At 45.2% G+C, this 23,633-nt stretch overlaps 1 protein-coding gene across 2 annotated transcripts in view; it reads right to left on the bottom strand.

Annotated features, from left to right (window-relative positions):
• The window catches only part of ercc6l2 (excision repair cross-complementation group 6-like 2), a 154,698-nt gene extending 133,099 nt beyond the window's left edge, over positions 1–21,599 (bottom strand). For both annotated transcript variants that reach the window (XM_078568432.1, XM_078568440.1), the window contains exons 1-2: positions 21,525–21,599; positions 41–126 (exon numbers count right to left, since the gene is read on the bottom strand). In XM_078568432.1, coding sequence (XP_078424558.1) covers positions 41–89 — 49 coding nt within the window. In that variant the 5' untranslated portion in view covers positions 90–126; positions 21,525–21,599. The remainder of the gene's footprint in view (positions 1–40; positions 127–21,524) is intronic.
• Between the last annotated feature and the right edge of the window lie 2,034 nt (positions 21,600–23,633).

Below are 23,633 nucleotides of genomic sequence, written 5' to 3'. Positions count from 1 at the left end.
CAAAATTATTTTTCAACTGTACAAGGGTTGCCAGGCATACCTGCTCTGGTATCGATGTTTGATTCAGCGGCTGAGACGCTTTGCTCCATTTGTGGAAGAACTTTTCAATGCATGGGTTTTCCAGCTCTTTAGAAAAATAAAGCACAAGTCAAATATTACTAATCTCCATTCTTTGGCTATAAAGGTCAAGATCCTATTTGCTCTCTTTACTGTTGCCACACACTCTACCGATGATTTCACTGATCTATGGCACCAGTACCCTCAATTCCATCACCTGTGTTGTTTCCTATAGAATAACACAATTTAATCTTATGTTGTCATTGATTATGATCATTATCCTTTTCCCTTTTCATTACTTTGCATTTGACCAGATTAAACAACATCCAGTACTTATCAGCCCAACTCCCTGGTCTATCCAAGTTCTTATAATTTTAAATCAGTCTGTTCTCTGTTATTTGCACCCCCTGCAAAATTAGGTATCATCTGCTAACTTGGAAAGTGCATTTACAATCTCATTCCAAGTCATTTACGTACATAAGTACAGCAGCAGACACAACACTGATTCCCAAGGATCATATTTTCTCCTTGCACATTCTTCTTTCTTCAAAGATGAATTGGAATATAATACAATGGAAATTACAGGAAGTGACAATCAAACAACCAGAATCCTGGTTTTAACAAATATTCAATAGCAAGACCAAAAAGATTCAGTGCAAGCAGATTTCAGAGCCTTTTAGAGTCATAAAATCATAGAAACCTACAGAACAGGAGGCGGCCATTCTGCCTGTCATGACTGTGCTGACACTTTAAAAAGCAGTCGTGCTTAGTCCCACAGATCCACTTCTTGCCTTTTTTTAAGTTTCTCATCCTCAAGAAGTTATCCAACACCCTTTCGAAACTTATTTATGGAACCGGCTTCCACACCTTTTCAGTTAGAGCATTCTAGATCCCGACAACACTCTTGAATGAAAATATTTCCTTTCATCTCCAGTTTAGATCTTTTTCCAATAATTTTGAATCCATGACCTCAAGTTATTGACACACTCATCAGAGGGACATTTTCTCCCCCTATTTACTCTATCAAAACCTCTCATCATCTTGAAAATTATTTTTGGGCACCTCATAATCTTGTCTGTTACATGGAGAACTGTCCTAACTTTTCCAACCTTTCCTCATAACTGAAGTTCCTCATCCCTGGTAACATCCTGGTAAATCTGCTCCGTCCCCTTTTTAAGGCCATTACAACTTCCTGAATTGTGGTTCCCAGAATTGTCCGCAATATTCAGCTGAGACCTAACCAGTGATTCACAAAGTTCCAGTGTGATCTTTTTGCTTTTATATTCTATTCCTGTATTTATAAACCCAAGTAACCCATACACCTTTTAGACCAACATGCCAACTTGCCTGCCACTATTAGGCATTTATGTATATGGATACCAAGGCATCTCTTCCCTTTTCAAAATAATGTCATTTATACCATATCGTCTTTCCACATTAGTCCTCCCAAAGTGCATCACTTCAAACTTCTCGACATTGAATGTCATCTGACATACCTTCTGCCAATTTCACTATTCTATATATGTCCATCCTGCAGCCTATAAATATCCTCATCATGACCTCCTGCTTTGTCAAGTCTCGTATCATCTGAAAAATTCTAATTCTGCTCCTTACAGCTCAATCTAGGTCATTTAAAATAAATTTAAATGAGTAGTGGACACAAAACTGACACTTGGAGAACACCTCTGCAAGGCACCTCCCCATCATCCATTCATTACCACCCTCTGCTTCTTGAGCCAATTTTGTATATATACTGCTACTTCCCCCTTAATTTCATGGGCTTCCATTTTCTTAATGAACCGCCTGTGTGGCATTTTGTCAAATGCCTTTCATAAGTCTACATGTGCAACATCCACTGTACTACCTTGAACAACCTTTTGTTAACTCAAAGAATTCCAACAAGTTAGTCAGAAATGATTTAACATTAACAAATCCATGCTATTTGTGGGGGTTTGCTGGGCACGACTTGGCTCCTGCTATTCTTACATTACAAGTGACTACACTTCAAAAATAACTTCATTGGCTTAAAAGCACATCAAGACTTCCAGTGGTCATAAAAAGGAATCTAATCTCCCTCCCATTATTCCTTTCCCTCCTTATCCTGCATCCTCGCTTATCCTTTCTCCTATGAAATTCCTTGTCCCCTTTAGCCACTTTGTTCCTCGTTCACAGAACTTCCCTAAACATATAAAACAGCAAGTCACTGATGCAAAATCATTATCTCAGCTTCTCTGAGTTTCATTAATTAGACAAATTTACATTTCCTCAAAAGTGGAGAGGATTACTGAATGCAATCCGCAACCCAGTGGGAAAAATAGACAGGATTACTGAATGCAATCCCATATCACAGTGGGAAAAATGGACAGGATTACTGAATGCAATCCCCTATCACAGTGGGAAAAATGGACAGGATTACTGAATGCAATCCCCTATCACAGTGGGGAAAATGGACAGGATTACAAAATGCAATCCCCTATCACAGGGGGAAAAGTGGACAGGATTAATGAATGCAATCCCATGTCACAGTAAGAAAAATGGACAGGATTACTGAATGCCACCCCCTATCACAGTGGGAAAAGTGGACATGATTACTGAATGCAATCCCCTATCAAAGTGGGAAAAGTGGACAGGATTACTGAATGCAATCCGCTATTACAGTGGGGAAAATGGACAGGATTACAAAATGCAATCCCCAATCACAGGGGGAAAAGTGGACAGGATTACTGAATGCAATCCCCTGTCACAGTGGAAAAAATGGACACGATTACTGAATGCTACCCCCTATCACAGTGGGAAAAGTGGACAGGATTACTGAATGCAATCCCCTATCAAAGGGGGAAAAGTGGACAGATTTACTGAATGCAATCCCCTATCACAGTGGGGAAAATGGACAGGATTACAAAATGCAATCCCCGATCACAGGGGGAAAAGTGGACAGGATTACTGAATGCAATCCCCTATCAAAGGGGGAAAAGTGGACAGGATTACTGAATGCAATCCCCTATCACAGTGGGGAAAGGGGACAGGATAACAAAATGCAATCCCCTATCAAAGGGGGAAAAGTGGACAGGATTACTGAATGCAATCCCCTGTCACAGTGGGAAAAATGGACAGAATTACTGAATGCCACCCTCTTTCACAGTGGGAAAAGTGGACAGGATTACTGAATCCAATCCCCTATCAAAGGGGGAAAAGTGGACAGGATTACTGAATGCAATCCCCAACACAGTGGGAAAAATGGACAGGATTACTGAATGCCACCCCCTATCACAGTGGGAAAAGTGGACAGGATGAGTGAATGCAATCAGCTATCAAAGGGGGAAAAGTGGACAGGATTACTGAATGCAATCCCCTATCACAGTGGGGAAAATGCACAGGATTACAAAATGCAATCCCCTATCACAGGGGGAAAAGTGGACAGGATTACTGAATGCAATCCCCTATCACAGTGGGAAAAATGGACAGGATTACTGAATGCCACCCCCTATCACAGTGGGAAAAGGGGACAGGTTTACTGAATGCAATCCCCTATCAAAGGGGGAAAAGTAGACAGGATTACTGAACGCAATCCCCAACACAGTGGGAAAAGTGGACAGGATTACTGAATGCAATCCCCTATCACAGTCGGAAAAATGGACAGGATTACTGAATGCAATCCCCTATCACAGGGGGTAAAGTGGACCGGATTACTGAATGCAATCCCTTATCACAGGGGGAAAAATGGACAGGATTACTGAATGCAATCCCCAATCACAGGGGGAAAAGTGGACAGGATTACTGAATGCAATCCCCTATCACAGTGGGAAAAATGGACAGGATGACTGAATGCAATCCCCTAACAGAGTGGGGAAAATGAACACGATTACTGAATGCAATCCCCAACACAGTGGGAAAAGTGGACAGGATTACTGAATGCAAACCCCTATCACAGGGGGAAAAGTGGAGAGGATTACTGAATGCAATCCCCTGTCACAGTCGGAAAAATGGACAGGATTACTGAATGCCACCCCCTATCATAGTGGGAAAAGTGGACAGGATTACTGAATGCAATCCCCTATCAAAGGGGGAAAAATGGACAGGATTACTGAATGCAATCCCCTATCACAGGGGGAAAAGTGGAGAGGATAACTGAATGCAATCCCCTATCACAAGGGGAAAAGTGGACAGGATTGCTGAATGCAATCCCTAACACAGTGGGAAAAGTGGACAGGATTACTGAATGCAATCCCCTATCAGAGGGGGAAAAGTGGACAGGATTACTGAATGCAATCCCCTATCACAGGGGGAAAAGTGGAGAGGATTACTGAAGGCAATCCCCTGTCACAGTGGGAAAAATGGACAGGATTACTGAATGCCACCCCCTATCATAGTTGGAAAAATGGACAGGATTATTGAATGCAGTCCCCTATCACAGGGGGAAAAGTGGACAGGATTACTGAATGCAATCCCCTATCACAGTGGGAAAAATGGACAGGATGACTGAATGCAATCCCCAATCACGGGGAAAAGTGGACAGGATTACTGAATGCAATCCCCTATCTTGGGGGAAAAGTGGACAGGATTACTGAATGCAATCCCCTATTACAGTGGGGAAAATGGACAGGATTACAAAATGCAATCCCCTATCACAGGGGGAAAAGAGGACAGGAATACTGAATGCAATCCCCTGTCACAGTGGGAAAAATGGACAGGATTACTGAATGCCACCCCCTATCACAGTGGGAAAAGTGGACAGGATTACTGAATGCAATCCCCTATCAAAGGGGGAAAAGTGGACAGGATTACTGAATGCAATCCCCTATCACAGTGGGGAAAATGGACAGGATTACAAAATGCAATCCCCGATCACAGGGGAAAAAGTGGACAGGATTACTGAATGCAATCCCCTGTCACAGTGGCAAAAATGGACAGGATTACTGAATGCCACCCCCTATCACAGTGGGAAAAGTGGACAGGATTACTGAAAGCAATCCCCTATCAAAGGGGGAAAAGTGGACAGGATTACTGAATGCAATACCCTATCACAGTGGGGAAAATGGACAGGATTACAAAATGCAATCCACTATCACAGGGGGAAAAGCGGACAGGATTACTGAATGCAATCCCCTGTCACAGTGGGAAAAATGGACAGGATTACTGAATGCTACCCCCTTTCACAGTGGGAAAAGTGGACAGGGGATTGCATTCAGTAATCCTATCAAAGGGGGAAAAGTGGACAGGATTACTGAATGCAATCCCCTATCACAGTGGGGAAAGTGAACAGGATTAGAAAATGCAATCCCCTATCACAGGGGCAAAAGTGAACAGGATACTGAATGCAATCCTCTGTCACAGTGGGAAAAATGGACAGGATTACTGAATGCCACCCTCTATCACAGAGGGAAAAGTGGACAGTATTACTGAATGCAATCCCCTATCAAAGGGGGAAAAGTGGACAGGATTACTGAATGCAATCCCCAACACAGTGGGAAAATTGGACAGGATTACTGAATGCAATCCCCTATCACAGTGGGAAAAGTAGACAGGATTACTGAATGCAATCCCCTATCAAAGGGGGAAAAGTGAACAGGATTACTGAATGCAATCCCCTATCACAGTGGGAAAAATGGACAGGATGACTGAATGCAATCCCCTAAAACAGTGGGGAAAATGAACAGGATTACTGAATGCAATCCCCTATCACAGGGGGAAAAGTGGACAGGATTACTGAATGCAATCCCCCATCACAGGGGGAAAAGTGGACAGGATTACTGAATGCAATCCCCTATCACAGGGGGAAAAGTGGACAGGATTACTGAATGCAATCCCCTATCACATTGGGAAAAATGGACAGGATGACTGAATGCAATCCCCTAACACAGTGGGGAAAATGAACAGGATTACTGAATGCAATCCCCTATCACAGGGGGAAAAGTGGACAGGATTACTGAATGCAATCCCCTATCAAAGGGGGAAAAGTGGAGAGGATTACTGAATGCAATCCACTGTCACAGTGAGAAAAATGGACAGGATTACTGACTGCCACCCCCTATCACAGTGGGAAAAGTGGACAGGTATACTGAATGCAATCCCCTATCAAAGGGGGAAAAGTGGACAGGATTACTGAATGCAATCCCCAACACGGTGGGAAAAGTGGAGAGGATTACTGAATGCAATCCCCAATCACAGGGGGAAAAGTGGAGAGGATAACTGAATGCAATCCCCTACCACAGGGGGAAAAGTGAACAGGATTGCTGAATGCAATCCCTAACACAGTGGGAAAAGTGGACAGGATTAGTGAATGCAATCCCCTATCAAAGGGGGAAAAGTGGACAGGATTACTGAATGCAATCCCCTATCACAGAGGGGAAAATGGACAGGATTACAAAATGCAATCCCCTATCACAGGGGGAAACGTGGACAGGATTACTGAATGCAATCCCCTGTCACAGTGGGAAAAATGGACAGGATTACTGAATGCCACCCCCTATCACAGTGGGAAAAGTGGACAGGATTACTGAATGCAATCCCCAATCAAAGAAGGAAAAGTGGACAGGATTACTGAATGCAATCCCCTGTCACAGTGGGAAAAATGGACAGGATTACTGAATGCCACCCCCTATCACAGTGGGAAAAGTGGACAGGATTACTGAAAGCAATCCCCTATCAAAGGGGGAAAAGTGGACAGGATTACTGAATGCAATCCCCTATCACAGTGGGGAAAATGGACAGGATTACAAAATGCAATCCACTATCACAGGGGGAAAAGTGGACAGGATTACTGAATGCAATCCCCTGTCACAGTCGGAAAAATGGACAGGATTACTGAATGCCACCCCCTATCACAGTGGGAAAAGTGGACAGGATTACTGAATGCAATCCCCTATCAAAGGGGGAAAAGTGGACAGGATTACTGAATGCAATCCCCAGCACAGTGGGAAAAGTGGACAGGATTACTGAATGCAATCCCCTATCACAGGGGGAAAAGTGGAGAGGATAACTGAATACAATCCTCTGTCACAAGGGGAAAAGTGGACAGGATTGCTGAATGCAATCCCTAACACAGTGGGAAAAGTGGACGGGATTACTGAATGCAATCCCCTATCACAGGGGGAAAAGTGGACAGGATTACTGAATGCAATCCCCTATCACAGGGGGAAAAGTGGAGAGGATTACTGAAGGCAATCCCCTGTCACAGTGGGAAAAATGGACAGGATTACTGAATGCCACCCCCTATCACAGTCGGAAAAATGGACAGGATTATTGAATGCAATCCCCTATCACAGGGGGAAAAGTGAACAGGATTACTGAATGCAATCCCCTATCACAGTGGGAAAAATGGACAGGATGACTGAATGCAATCCCCTATCATAGGGGGAAAAGTGGACGGGATTACTGAATGCAATCCCCTATCACAGGGGGAAAAGTGGACAGGATTACTGAATGCAATCCCCTATCACAGGGGGAAAAGTGGAGAGGATTACTGAAGGCAATCCCCTATCAAAGGGGGAAATTGTCAGGATTACTGAATGCAATCCGCTATCACAGTGGGAGAAGTGAACAGGATTACTGAATGCAATCCCCTATCACAGGGTGAAAAATCGACAGGATTACTGAATGCAATCCCCTATCACAGTGGGAAAAATGGACAGGATGACTGAATGCAATCCCCTATCATAGGGGGAAAAGTGGACAGGATTACTGAATGCAATCCCCTATCACAGGGGGAAAAGTGGAGAGGATTACTGAATGCAATCCCTTGTCACAGTGGGAAAAATGGACAGGTTTACTGAATGCCACCCCCTATCACAGTGGGAAAAGTGGACAGGATTACTGAATGCAATCCCCAACACAGTGGGAAAAGTGGACATGATTACTGAATGCAATCCCCTATCACAGGGGGAAAAGTGGACAGGATTACTGAATGCAATCCCCTATGAAAGGGGGAAAAGTGGAAAGGATTACTGAATGCAATCCCCAACACAGTGGGAAAAGTGGACATGATTACTGAATGCAATCCCCTATCACAGTCGTAAAAATGGACAGGATTATTGAATGCAATCACCTATCACAGGGGGGAAAGTGGACTGGATTATTGAATGCAATCCCTTATCACAGGAGGAAAAATGGACAGGATTACTGAATGCAATCCCCTAACACAGTGGGAAAAATGGACAGGATTACTGAATGCAATCCCCTATCACAGTGGGAAAAATGGACAGGATTACTGAATGCAATCCCCTATCACAGGGGGAAAAGTGAACAGGATTACTGAATGCAATCCCCTATCACAGGGGGAAAAGTGGACAGGATTACTGAATGCATTCCCCAACACAGTGGGAAAAGTGGGCAGGATTACTGAATGCAATCCCCTATCACAGGGGGAAAAGTGGACAGGATTACTGAATGCAATCCCCTACACAGTGGGAAACATGGACAGGATTACTGAATGCAATCCCCTATCACAGTGGGAAAAATGGACAGGATTACTGAATGCATTCCCCTATCACAGTCAGAAAATTGGAGAGGATTACTGAATGCAATCCCATATCACAGGGGGAAAAGTGGAGAGGATTACTGAATGCAATCCCCAATCACAGGGGGAAAAGTGGACAGGATTGCTGAATGCAATCCCTAACACAGTGGGAAAAGTGGACAGGATTACTGAATGCAATTCGCTATCACAGGGGGGAAAATTGTCAGGATTACTGAATGCAAATCCGCTATCACAGTGGGAAAAGTGAACAGGATTACTGAATGCAATCCCCTATCGCAGGGGGAAAAGTGGACAGGATTACTGAATGCAATCCCATATCACAGGGGGGGAAAATTGTCAGGATTACGGAATGCAATCCGCTATCACAGAGGGAAAAGTGAACAGGATTACTGAATGCAATCCCCTATCACAGGGGGAAAAGTGGACAGGATTGCTGAATGCAATCCCCTGTCACAGTGGGAAAAGTGGACAGGATTACTGAATGCAATCCCCTATAACAGTGGGAAAAATGGACAGGATTACTGAATGCAATCCCCTATCACAGGGGGAAAAATCGACAGGATTACTGAATGCAATCCCCTATCACAGTGGGAAAAATGGACAGGATGACTGAATGCAATCCCCTATCATAGGGGGAAAAGTGGACAGGATTACTGAATGCAATCCCCTATCACAGGGGGAAAAGTGGAGAGGAATACTGAATGCAATCCCTTGTCACAGTGGGAAAAATGGACAGGTTTACTGAATGCCATCCCCTATCACAGTGGGAAAAGTGGACAGGATTACTGAATGCAATCCCCAACACAGTGGGAAAAGTGGACATGATTACTGAATGCAATCCCCTATCACAGTCGGAAAAATGGACAGGATTACTGAATGCATTCCCCTATCACAGTGAGAAAAGTGGACAGGATTACTGAATGCAATCCCATATCACAGCGGGGGGGAAATTGTCAGGATTACTGAATGCAATCCGCTATCACAATGGGAAAAGTGAACAGGATTACTGAATGCAATCCCCTATCACAGGGGGAAAAGTGGACAGGATTACTGAATGCAATCCCCAATCACAGGGGGAAAAGTGGACAGGATTGCTGAATGCAATCCCTAACACAGTGGGAAAAGTGGACAGGATTACGGAATGCAATTCGCTTTCACAGGGGGGGAAAATTGTCAGGATTACTGAATGCAATCCGCTATCACAATGGGAAAAGTGAACAGGATTACTGAATGCAATCCCCTATCACAGCGGGAAAAGTGGACAGGATTGCTGAATGCAATCCCCTATCACAGTGGGAAAAGTGGACAGGATTACTGAATGCAATCCCCTATCACAGTGGGAAAAATGGACAGGATTAAAGAATGCAATCCCCTATCACAGGGGGAAAAGTGGACAGGATTACTGAATGCAATCCCCTATGAAAGGGGGAAAAGTGGAAAGGATTACTGAATGCAATCCCCAACACAGTGGGAAAAGTGGACATGATTACTGAATGCAATCCCCTATCACAGTCGTAAAAATGGACAGGATTATTGAATGCAATCACCTATCACAGGGGGGAAAGTGGACTGGATTATTGAATGCAATCCCTTATCACAGGAGGAAAAATGGACAGGATTACTGAATGCAATCCCCTAACACAGTGGGAAAAATGGACAGGATTACTGAATGCAATCCTCTATCACAGTGGGAAAAATGGACAGGATTACTGAATGCAATCCCCTATCACAGGGGGAAAAGTGAACAGGATTACTGAATGCAATCCCCTATCACAGGGGGAAAAGTGGACAGGATTACTGAATGCATTCCCCAACACAGTGGGAAAAGTGGGCAGGATTACTGAATGCAATCCCCTATCACAGGGGGAAAAGTGGACAGGATTACTGAATGCAATCCCCTACAGAGTGGGAAACATGGACAGGATTACTGAATGCAATCCCCTATCACAGTGGGAAAAATGGACAGGATTACTGAATGCATTCCCCTATCACAGTCAGAAAATTGGAGAGGATTACTGAATGCAATCCCATATCACAGGGGGAAAAGTGGAGAGGATTACTGAATGCAATCCCCAATCACAGGGGGAAAAGTGGACAGGATTGCTGAATGCAATCCCTAACACAGTGGGAAAAGTGGACAGGATTACTGAATGCAATTCGCTATCACAGGGGGGAAAATTGTCAGGATTACTGAATGCAAATCCGCTATCACAGTGGGAAAAGTGAACAGGATTACTGAATGCAATCCCCTATCGCAGGGGGAAAAGTGGACAGGATTACTGAATGCAATCCCATATCACAGGGGGGGAAAATTGTCAGGATTACGGAATGCAATCCGCTATCACAGTGGGAAAAGTGAACAGGATTACTGAATGCAATCCCCTATCACAGGGGGAAAAGTGGACAGGATTGCTGAATGCAATCCCCTGTCACAGTGGGAAAAGTGGACAGGATTACTGAATGCAATCCCCTATAACAGTGGGAAAAATGGACAGGATTACTGAATGCAATCCCCTATCACAGGGGGAAAAATCGACAGGATTACTGAATGCAATCCCCTATCACAGTGGGAAAAATGGACAGGATGACTGAATGCAATCCCCTATCATAGGGGGAAAAGTGGACAGGATTACTGAATGCAATCCGCTATCACAGGGGGAAAAGTGGAGAGGATTACTGAATGCAATCCCTTGTCACAGTGGGAAAAATGGACAGGTTTACTGAATGCCACCCCCTATCACAGTGGGAAAAGTGGACAGGATTACTGAATGCAATCCCCAACACAGTGGGAAAAGTGGACATGATTACTGAATGCAATCCCCTATCACAGTCGGAAAAATGGACAGGATTACTGAATGCATTCCCCTATCACAGTGAGAAAAGTGGACAGGATTACTGAATGCAATCCCATATCACAGCGGGGGGGAAATTGTCAGGATTACTGAATGCAATCCGCTATCACAGTGGGAAAAGTGAACAGGATTACTGAATGCAATCCCCTATCACAGGGGGAAAAGTGGACAGGATTACTGAATGCAATCCCCAATCACAGGGGGAAAAGTGGACAGGATTGCTGAATGCAATCCCTAACACAGTGGGAAAAGTGGACAGGATTACGGAATGCAATTCGCTTTCACAGGGGGGGAAAATTGTCAGGATTACTGAATGCAATCCGCTATCACAATGGGAAAAGTGAACAGGATTACTGAATGCAATCCCCTATCACAGCGGGAAAAGTGGACAGGATTGCTGAATGCAATCCCCTATCACAGTGGGAAAAGTGGACAGGATTGCTGAATGCAATCCCCTATCACAGTGGGAAAAATGGACAGGATTAAAGAATGCAATCCCCTATCACAGGGGGAAAAGTGGACAGGATTACTGAATGCAATCCCCTATGAAAGGGGGAAAAGTGGAAAGCATTACTGAATGCAATCCCCAACACAGTGGGAAAAGTGGACATGATTACTGAATGCAATCCCCTATCACAGTCGTAAAAATGGACAGGATTATTGAATGCAATCCCCTATCACAGGGGGGAAAGTGGACAGGATTATTGAATGCAATCCCTTATCACAGGAGGAAAAATGGACAGGATTACTGAATGCAATCCCCTAACACAGTGGGAAAAATGGACAGGATTACTGAATGCAATCCCCTATCACAGGGGGAAAAGTGATGAGGATTACTGAATGCAATCCCCTATCACAGGGGGAAAAGTGGACAGGATTACTGAATGCATTCCCCAACACAGTGGGAAAAGTGGGCAGGATTACTGAATGCAATCCCCTATCACAGGGGGAAAAGTGGACAGGATTACTGAATGCAATCCCCTACACAGTGGGAAACATGGACAGGATTACTGAATGCAATCCCCTATCACAGTCAGAAAAATGGACAGGATTACTGAATGCATTCCCCTATCACAGTCATAGAATTGGAGAGGATTACTGAATGCAATCCCATATCACAGGGGGAAAAGTGGAGAGGATTACTGAATGCAATCCCCAATCACAGGGGGAAAAGTGGACAGGATTGCTGAATGCAATCCCTAACACAGTGGGAAAAGTGGACAGGATTACTGAATGCAATTCGCTATCACAGGGGGGAAAATTGTCAGGATTACTGAATGCAAATCCGCTATCACAGTGGGAAAAGTGAACAGGATTACTGAATGCAATCCCCTATCGCAGGGGGAAAAGTGGACAGGATTACTGAATGCAATCCCATATCACAGGGGGGGAAAATTGTCAGGATTACGGAATGCAATCCGCTATCACAGTGGGAAAAGTGAACAGGATTACTGAATGCAATCCCCTATCACAGGGGGAAAAGTGGACAGGATTGCTGAATGCAATCCCCTGTCACAGTGGGAAAAGTGGACAGGATTACTGAATGCAATCCCCTATAACAGTGGGAAAAATGGACAGGATTACTGAATGCAATCCCCTATCACAGGGGGAAAAATCGACAGGATTACTGAATGCAATCCCCTATCACAGTGGGAAAAATGGACAGGATGACTGAATGCAATCCCCTATCATAGGGGGAAAAGTGGACAGGATTACTGAATGCAATCCCCTATCACAGGGGGAAAAGTGGAGAGGATTACTGAATGCAATCCCTTGTCACAGTGGGGAAAATGGACAGGTTTACTGAATGCCACCCCCTATCACAGTGGGAAAAGTGGACAGGATTACTGAAGGCAATCCCCAACACAGTGGGAAAAGTGGACATGATTACTGAATGCAATCCCCTATCACAGTCGGAAAAATGGACAGGATTACTGAATGCATTCCCCTATCACAGTGAGAAAAGTGGACAGGATTACTGAATGCAATCCCCTATCACAGGGGGAAAAGTGGAGAGGATTACTGAATGCAATCTCCAATCACAGGGGGAAAAGTGGACAGGATTGCTGAATGCAATCCCTAACACAGTGGGAAAAGTGGACAGGATTACTGAATGCAATTCGCTTTCACAGGGGCGGAAAATTGTCAGGATTACTGAATGCAATCCGCTATCACAATGGGAAAAGTGAACAGGATTACTGAATGCAATCCCCTATCACAGCGGGAAAAGTGGACAGGATTGCTGAATGCAATCCCCTATCACAGGGGGAAAAGTGGACAGGATTACTGAATGCAATCCCCTATCACAGTATGAAAAATGGACAGGATTATTGAATGCAATCCCCCATCACAGGGGGAAAAGTGGACAGGATTACTGAATGCAATCCCCTATGAAAGGGGGAAAAGTGGAAAGCATTACTGAATGCAATCCCCAACACAGTGGGAAAAGTGGACATGATTACTGAATGCAATCCGCTATCACAGTCGTAAAAATGGACAGGAATATTGAATGCAATCCCCTATCACAGGGGGGAAAGTGGACTGGATTATTGAATGCAATCCCTTATCACAGGAGGAAAAATGGACAGGATTACTGAATGCAATCCCCTAACACAGTGGGAAAAATGGACAGGATTACTGAATGCAATCCCCTATCACAGTGGGAAAAATGGACAGGATTACTGAATGCAATCCCCTATCACAGGGGGAAAAGTGAACAGGATTACTGAATGCAATCCCCTATCACAGGGGGAAAAGTGGACAGGATTACTGAATGCATTCCCCAACACAGTGGGAAAAGTGGGCAGGATTACTGAATGCAATCCCCTATCACAGGGGGAAAAGTGGACAGGATTACTGAATGCAATCCCCTACACAGTGGGAAACATGGACAGGATTACTGAATGCAATCCCCTATCACAGTGGGAAAAATGGACAGGATTACTGAATGCATTCCCCTATCACAGTGAGAAAATTGGAGGGGATTACTGAATGCAATCCCATATCACAGGGGGGGAAAATTGTCAGGATTACTGAATGCAATCCGCTATCACAGTGGGAAAAGTGAACAGGATTACTGAATGCAATCCCCTATCACAGGGGGAAAAGTGGATAGGATTACTGAATGCAATCCCCAATCACAGGGGGAAAAGTGGACAGGATTGCTGAATGCAATCCCTAACACAGTGGGAAAAGTGGACAGGATTACTGAATGCAATTCGCTATCAAAGGGGGGAAAATTGTCAGGATTACTGAATGCAATCCGCTATCACAATGGGAAAAGTGAACAGGATTACTGAATGCAATCCCCTATCACAGGGGGAAAAGTGGACAGGATTGCTGAATGCAATCCCCTATCACAGTGGGAAAAGTGGACAGGATTACTGAATGTAATCCCCTATCACAGGGGGAAAAATGGACAGGATTAAAGAATGCAATCCCCTATCACAGGGGGAAAAATGGGCAGGATTACTGAATGCAATCCCCTATCACAGGGGGAAAAGTGGACAGGATTACTGAATGCAATCCCTTATCACAGGAGGAAAAATGGACAGGATTATTGAATGTAATCCCCTATCAAAGGGGGAAAAGTGGACAGGATTACTGAATGCAATCCCCAACACAGTGGGAAAAGTGGACAGGATAACTGAATGCAATCCCCTATCACAGGGGGAAAAGTGGACAGCATTGCTGAATGCAATCCCTAACACAGTGGGAAAAGTGGACAGGATTACTGAATGCAATCCCCTATCACAGGGGGAAAAGCGGACAGGATTACTGAATGCAATCCCCTGTCACAGGGGGAAAAGTGGAGAGGATTACTGAATGCAATCCCCTGTCACAGTGGGAAAAATGGACAGGATTACTGAATGCCACCCCCTATCACAGTCGGCAAAATGGACAGGATTATTGAATGCAATCCCCTATCACAGGGGGAAAAGTGGACAGGATTACTGAATGCAATCCCCTATCACAGAGGGAAAAATGGACAGGATGACTGAATGCAATCCCCTATCACAGGGGGAAAAGTGGGCAGGATTACTGAATGCAATCCCCTATCACAGGGGGAAAAGTGGAGAGGATTACTGAATGCAATCCCCTGTCACAGTGGGAAAAGTGGGCAGGATTACTGAATGCAATCCCCTATCACAGGGGGAAAAGTGAACAGGATTACTGAATGCAATCCCCTACACAGTGGGAAAAATGGACAGGATTACTGTATGCAATCCTCTATCACAGTGGGAAAAGTGGGCAGGATTACTGAATGCAATCCCCTATCACAGGGGGAAAAGTGGACAGGAATACTGAATGCAATCCCCTACACAGTGGGAAACATGGACAGGATTACTGTATGCAATCCTCTATCACAGTGGGAAAAATGGACAGGATTACTGAATGCATTCCCCTATCACAGTGAGAAAAGTGGACAAGATTACTGAATGCAATCCCATATCACAGGGGGGGAAAATTGTCAGGATTACTGAATGCAATCCGCTATCACAGTGGGAAAAGTGAACAGGATTACTGAATGCAATCCCCTATCACAGAGGGAAAAGTGGTGAGGATTACTGAATGCAATCCCCAATCACAGGGGGAAAAGTGGACAGGATTGCTGAATGCAATCCCTAACACAGTGGGAAAAGTGGACAGGATTACTGAATGCAATTCGCTATCACAGGGGGGAAAATTGTCAGGATTACTGAATGCAATCCGCTATCACAATGGGGAAAGTGAACAGGATTACTGAATGCATTCCCCTGTCACAGGGGGAAAAGTGGACAGGATTACTGAATGCAATCCCATATCACAGGGGGGGAAAATTGTCAGGATTACAGAATGCAATCCGCTATCACAGTGGGAAAAGTGAACAGGATTACTGAATGCAATCCCCTATCACAGGGGGAAAAGTGGAGAGGATTACTGAATGCAATCCCCAATCACAGAGGGAAAAGTGGACAGGATCGCTGAATGCAATCCCTAACACAGTGGGAAAAGTGGACAGGATTACTGAATGCAATTCGCTATCACAGGGGGGAAAATTGTCAGGATTACTGAATGCAATCCGCTATCACAATGGGAAAAGTGAACAGGATTACTGAATGCAATCCCCTATCACAGGGGGAAAAGTGGACAGAATTGCTGAATGCAATCCCCTATCACAGTGGGAAAAGTGGAGAGGATTACTGAATGCAATCCCCTATCACTGTGGGAAAAATGGACAGGATTACTGAATGCAATCCCCTATCACAGGGGGAAAAGTGGACAGGATTACTGAATGCAATCCCCTATCACAGGGGGAAAAGTGGATAGGATTGCTGAATGCAATCCCCAACACAGTGGGAAAAGTGGACAGGATTACTGAATGCAATCCTCTAACACAGGGGGAAAAGTGGACAGGATTACTGAATGCAATCCCTTATCACAGTGGGAAAAGTGGACAGGATTACTGAATGCAATCCCCTAACAGAGGGGGAAAAGTGGACAGGATTACTGAATGCAATCCCCTATCACAGGGGGAAAAGTGGACAGGATTACTGAATGCAATCCCCAAAACAGCGGTAAAGCTGGACCAGATTACTGAATGCAATCCCCTATCACAGGGGGAAAAGTGGACAGGATTACTGAATGCAATCCCCTATCACAGTATGAAAAATGGACAGGATTATTGAATGCAATCCCCCATCACAGGGGGAAAAGTGGACAGGATTACTGAATGCAATCCCCTATGAAAGGGGGAAAAGTGGAAAGCATTACTGAATGCAATCCCCAACACAGTGGGAAAAGTGGACATGATTACTGAATGCAATCCGCTATCACAGTCGTAAAAATGGACAGGAATATTGAATGCAATCCCCTATCACAGGGGGGAAAGTGGACTGGATTATTGAATGCAATCCCTTATCACAGGAGGAAAAATGGACAGGATTACTGAATGCAATCCCCTAACACAGTGGGAAAAATGGACAGGATTACTGAATGCAATCCCCTATCACAGTGGGAAAAATGGACAGGATTACTGAATGCAATCCCCTATCACAGGGGGAAAAGTGAACAGGATTACTGAATGCAATCCCCTATCACAGGGGGAAAAGTGGACAGGATTACTGAATGCATTCCCCAACACAGTGGGAAAAGTGGGCAGGATTACTGAATGCAATCCCCTATCACAGGGGGAAAAGTGGACAGGATTACTGAATGCAATCCCCTACACAGTGGGAAACATGGACAGGATTACTGAATGCAATCCCCTATCACAGTGGGAAAAATGGACAGGATTACTGAATGCATTCCCCTATCACAGTGAGAAAATTGGAGGGGATTACTGAATGCAATCCCATATCACAGGGGGGGAAAATTGTCAGGATTACTGAATGCAATCCGCTATCACAGTGGGAAAAGTGAACAGGATTACTGAATGCAATCCCCTATCACAGGGGGAAAAGTGGATAGGATTACTGAATGCAATCCCCAATCACAGGGGGAAAAGTGGACAGGATTGCTGAATGCAATCCCTAACACAGTGGGAAAAGTGGACAGGATTACTGAATGCAATTCGCTATCAAAGGGGGGAAAATTGTCAGGATTACTGAATGCAATCCGCTATCACAATGGGAAAAGTGAACAGGATTACTGAATGCAATCCCCTATCACAGGGGGAAAAGTGGACAGGATTGCTGAATGCAATCCCCTATCACAGTGGGAAAAGTGGACAGGATTACTGAATGTAATCCCCTATCACAGGGGGAAAAATGGACAGGATTAAAGAATGCAATCCCCTATCACAGGGGGAAAAATGGGCAGGATTACTGAATGCAATCCCCTATCACAGGGGGAAAAGTGGACAGGATTACTGAATGCAATCCCTTATCACAGGAGGAAAAATGGACAGGATTATTGAATGTAATCCCCTATCAAAGGGGGAAAAGTGGACAGGATTACTGAATGCAATCCCCAACACAGTGGGAAAAGTGGACAGGATAACTGAATGCAATCCCCTATCACAGGGGGAAAAGTGGACAGGATTGCTGAATGCAATCCCTAACACAGTGGGAAAAGTGGACAGGATTACTGAATGCAATCCCCTATCACAGGGGGAAAAGCGGACAGGATTACTGAATGCAATCCCCTGTCACAGGGGGAAAAGTGGAGAGGATTACTGAATGCAATCCCCTGTCACAGTGGGAAAAATGGACAGGATTACTGAATGCCACCCCCTATCACAGTCGGCAAAATGGACAGGATTATTGAATGCAATCCCCTATCACAGGGGGAAAAGTGGACAGGATTACTGAATGCAATCCCCTATCACAGAGGGAAAAATGGACAGGATGACTGAATGCAATCCCCTATCACAGGGGGAAAAGTGGGCAGGATTACTGAATGCAATCCCCTATCACAGGGGGAAAAGTGGAGAGGATTACTGAATGCAATCCCCTGTCACAGTGGGAAAAGTGGGCAGGATTACTGAATGCAATCCCCTATCACAGGGGGAAAAGTGAACAGGATTACTGAATGCAATCCCCTACACAGTGGGAAAAATGGACAGGATTACTGTATGCAATCCTCTATCACAGTGGGAAAAGTGGGCAGGATTACTGAATGCAATCCCCTATCACAGGGGGAAAAGTGGACAGGAATACTGAATGCAATCCCCTACACAGTGGGAAACATGGACAGGATTACTGTATGCAATCCTCTATCACAGTGGGAAAAATGGACAGGATTACTGAATGCATTCCCCTATCACAGTGAGAAAAGTGGACAAGATTACTGAATGCAATCCCATATCACAGGGGGGGAAAATTGTCAGGATTACTGAATGCAATCCGCTATCACAGTGGGAAAAGTGAACAGGATTACTGAATGCAATCCCCTATCACAGAGGGAAAAGTGGTGAGGATTACTGAATGCAATCCCCAATCACAGGGGGAAAAGTGGACAGGATTGCTGAATGCAATCCCTAACACAGTGGGAAAAGTGGACAGGATTACTGAATGCAATTCGCTATCACAGGGGGGAAAATTGTCAGGATTACTGAATGCAATCCGCTATCACAATGGGGAAAGTGAACAGGATTACTGAATGCATTCCCCTGTCACAGGGGGAAAAGTGGACAGGATTACTGAATGCAATCCCATATCACAGGGGGGGAAAATTGTCAGGATTACAGAATGCAATCCGCTATCACAGTGGGAAAAGTGAACAGGATTACTGAATGCAATCCCCTATCACAGGGGGAAAAGTGGAGAGGATTACTGAATGCAATCCCCAATCACAGAGGGAAAAGTGGACAGGATCGCTGAATGCAATCCCTAACACAGTGGGAAAAGTGGACAGGATTACTGAATGCAATTCGCTATCACAGGGGGGAAAATTGTCAGGATTACTGAATGCAATCCGCTATCACAATGGGAAAAGTGAACAGGATTACTGAATGCAATCCCCTATCACAGGGGGAAAAGTGGACAGAATTGCTGAATGCAATCCCCTATCACAGTGGGAAAAGTGGAGAGGATTACTGAATGCAATCCCCTATCACTGTGGGAAAAATGGACAGGATTACTGAATGCAATCCCCTATCACAGGGGGAAAAGTGGACAGGATTACTGAATGCAATCCCCTATCACAGGGGGAAAAGTGGATAGGATTGCTGAATGCAATCCCCAACACAGTGGGAAAAGTGGACAGGATTACTGAATGCAATCCTCTAACACAGGGGGAAAAGTGGACAGGATTACTGAATGCAATCCCTTATCACAGTGGGAAAAGTGGACAGGATTACTGAATGCAATCCCCTAACAGAGGGGGAAAAGTGGACAGGATTACTGAATGCAATCCCCTATCACAGGGGGAAAAGTGGACAGGATTACTGAATGCAATCCCCAAAACAGCGGTAAAGCTGGACCAGATTACTGAATGCAATCCCCTATCACAGGGGGAAAAGTGGACAGGATTACTGAATGCAATCCCCTATCACAGTATGAAAAATGGACAGGATTATTGAATGCAATCCCCCATCACAGGGGGAAAAGTGGACAGGATTGCTGAATGCAATCCCCTATCACAGTGGGAAAAGTGGACAGGATTACTGAATGCAATCCCCTATCACAGTGGGAAAAATGGACAGGATTACTGAATGCAATCCCCTATCACAGTCGGAAAAATGGACAGGATTATTGAATGCAATCCCCCATCACAGGGGGAAAAGTGGACAGGATTGCTGAATGCAATCCCCTATCACAGTGGGAAAAGTGGACAGGATTACTGAATGCAATCCCCTATCACAGTGGGAAAAATGGACAGGATTACTGAATGCAATCCCCTATCACAGGGGGAAAAATGGACAGGATTACTGAATGCAATCCCCTATCACAGTGAGAAAAGTGGACACGATTACTGAATGCAATCCCATATCACAGGGGGGAAAATTGTCAGGATTATTGAATGCAATCCGCTATCACAGTGGGAAAAGTGGACAGGATTACTGAATGCAATTCGCTATCACAGGGGGGAAAATTGTGAGGATTACTGAATGCAATCCGCTATCACAATGGGAAAAGTGGAGAGGATTAGTGAATGCAATCCCCTATCACAGGGGGAAAAGTGGACAGGGTTGCTGAATGCAATCCCGTATCACAGTGGGAAAAGTGGACAGGATTACTGAATGCAATTCGCTATCACAGGGGGGAAAGTGGACAGGATTACTGAATGCAATTCGCTATCACAGGGGGGAAAGTGGACAGGATTACTGAATGCAATCCCCTATCACAGTGGGAAAAGTGGACAGGATTACTGAATGCAAGTCGCTATCACAGGGGGGAAAATGGACAGGATTGCTGAATGCAATCCCCTATCACAGGGGGAAAAGTGGACAGGATTACTGAATGCAATCCCCTATCACAGGGGGAAAAGTGGGCAGGATTGCTCAATGCAATCCCCTATCACAGGGGGAAAAGTGGACAGGATGATAATACACTCCCCCATAATAGCTGGAATGACGCTGGACTCAGTGGGACGAGATGATGAATTTTTCAGCCACCATGAGAATTCAATATGCCCTACCCCTATGATATCCATCATATTACTGTGCCTCTGTGTACGGTATCACCTCCGCTTGTTGTCAGGGGAGCTTCACTTACCAACGGCGACAACAGTGTCACAAACCACCCGCGCGCCGCTCACTGCAGGCCCGGAAGAGCCGATCACCCGGAAGTACTTTTGACAGCACGGGTCACGTGACCGAAAGTCTCATTTGTAGCACGTGACATGCAGTGAGCTGCTGCTCAAGTCAGTGCAGATTCTTCCCCACACACCCTGACCTTGGAGCACCTGATCCCTAAGGAAGCTGCATATCATTCCATTTTCCTACTGTCATTTCGACTGTTATTAATGTATTGTTTAACCCCAAGCGGGTTAACCTGATTAGTGAGGTTCCCGAGCGGGAAGGTACAAAGACTTGTGCTATTCTCAACACGGAGAATGTGGAAGATAAAAGCAAAAAATTGCGGATGTTGGAAATCCAAAACCAAAATAAAAATACCTGGAAAAACTCAGCAGGTCTGGCAGCATCTGCGGAGAGCAACACAGTTAACGTTTCGAGTCCGTATGACTCTTCTGACTCGAAACGTTAACTCTGTCCCTCTCCGCAGATGCTGCCAGACCTGCTGAGTTTTTCCAGGTATTTTTATTTTTGTTATGGAAAATGTGGAAGTTGTCCGAGTGTCTGAAGACCACCCAGCTGCTCTTTGAGAGGTTTCAACCTCCCTTCCTATATATATTGAGGAGCCACATGGACTGTAGTGGTTCAAGAAGGTGGCTCACCACCACCCACTCAAGGGCAATTAGGGATGTCAGCCACATCCCATAAATGAATATAAAAAAGAAATCCAGCTCTACCACCCCACCATCATCTGCACTGCACCACCCTCCCCCTGCCCCTCAACATCTAGGACTGGGAAAACTGAACCATTGGCTTCCATCCTACCACAAGCTCAGCATCCTAGCCACTGATTGAGTATCCCTCTCCTTGGCAGGGTGACAAATACGCAAGGAATAAATTAATGGATACTTTGGCATCCAAGCACAGGGGGTGTGGAGGGTTTGTGAACCTGTAAGGGAGGGGGTGGTGTGCTGCCAAAATTGTAAGAGCTTTGGGAGGGGGATGCTGGCAAACCTGTAAAAGTGTACAGGTAGGGGGTTCGTGCATGCATGAGATTCGAATATCTCAAACACAGGACAAATAGCGTCCCAATGCATACAACCAGGAGAACATTTAGGGAGGGAATTCCAAAGCTGGAGGTCCACTGATGGTGGAGCGATTAAAATCAGGAATGCTGAAGAGACCATAATTATATGAACGCAAATATCTCAGAAGATTGTGGGGCACAAAGGAGATTACAGAGATAGGGTGAGGCCATGTAAGGATTTGAAAACAAGGTTGAGAATTTTAAAATCAGCACTGGACTGTTCGCAATCTTGGTGTCATATTTGTCTGCAAGAGGAACTTCCAGCCAAAAAACCACCCATCACCAAGATCATCTGGCTCCATGTCCGTAATATCACTCGACTTCACTTCAGCCCATATGCTGACGAAACCAACTTTCATGCTTTTGTTACCGCTAGTCCTGACTATTCCAATGCACTCTTGACTGGTCTCCCACGACTACCCCCAGTAAGTTTGAGATCATCCAAAACTCTACTGCTCATGTCCCCACACCAAGACCAGAATGGAGGTGCACCCCCACCACCCACCGCACTGCCGCCCCCCCACCCCCGCCCCCAGCTGATAAGTTGATGCCGAATCTGCCTCTGCTTGGCTGCGTTGCCCCGTAGAGATTGGGCCATTGGGTTGTTAATTGGTTCGGATGGGACTTCCGCCTCCATCTGGGAGCAAGACTGACCTCTAAGAGCTGCTTGCCAAACAAATGGTCATCAGCCTAGCCCTACCAGCATCACAAGAAGCAGTACTCACTGCAGGGACCACAGAAGTCCCTAAAGGCATGGAGCTGGACACCAAAATAAGTCCAGGATTTCGCAGGGGCCAGGTCATAAGGCACTGGCCAAGGGGGGGTGGGGTGGTGGGAAGGGGCCGAGTTCAGTCTGTCAACAGGGGGGGAACCCACAGGGTTGGAAGACTTTGGGGGTGGTTGACTCCATTGGGCACAGAGTGCCTAACAGGAGGGAAGCCCCATCCTCCCAGCCCAAAATAGGCCATTCTGTTATGGACAGCACTTGCCACTAGTAAGCTA

Source organism: Cetorhinus maximus, chromosome 2 (genome assembly GCF_964194155.1).
Source record: "Cetorhinus maximus chromosome 2, sCetMax3.hap1.1, whole genome shotgun sequence".
NCBI classification, from domain to species: Eukaryota; Metazoa; Chordata; class Chondrichthyes; order Lamniformes; family Cetorhinidae; genus Cetorhinus; species Cetorhinus maximus.
Note: the sequence above shows the minus strand (reverse complement) of the source record. Positions and strands in the feature narration are given on the sequence as shown.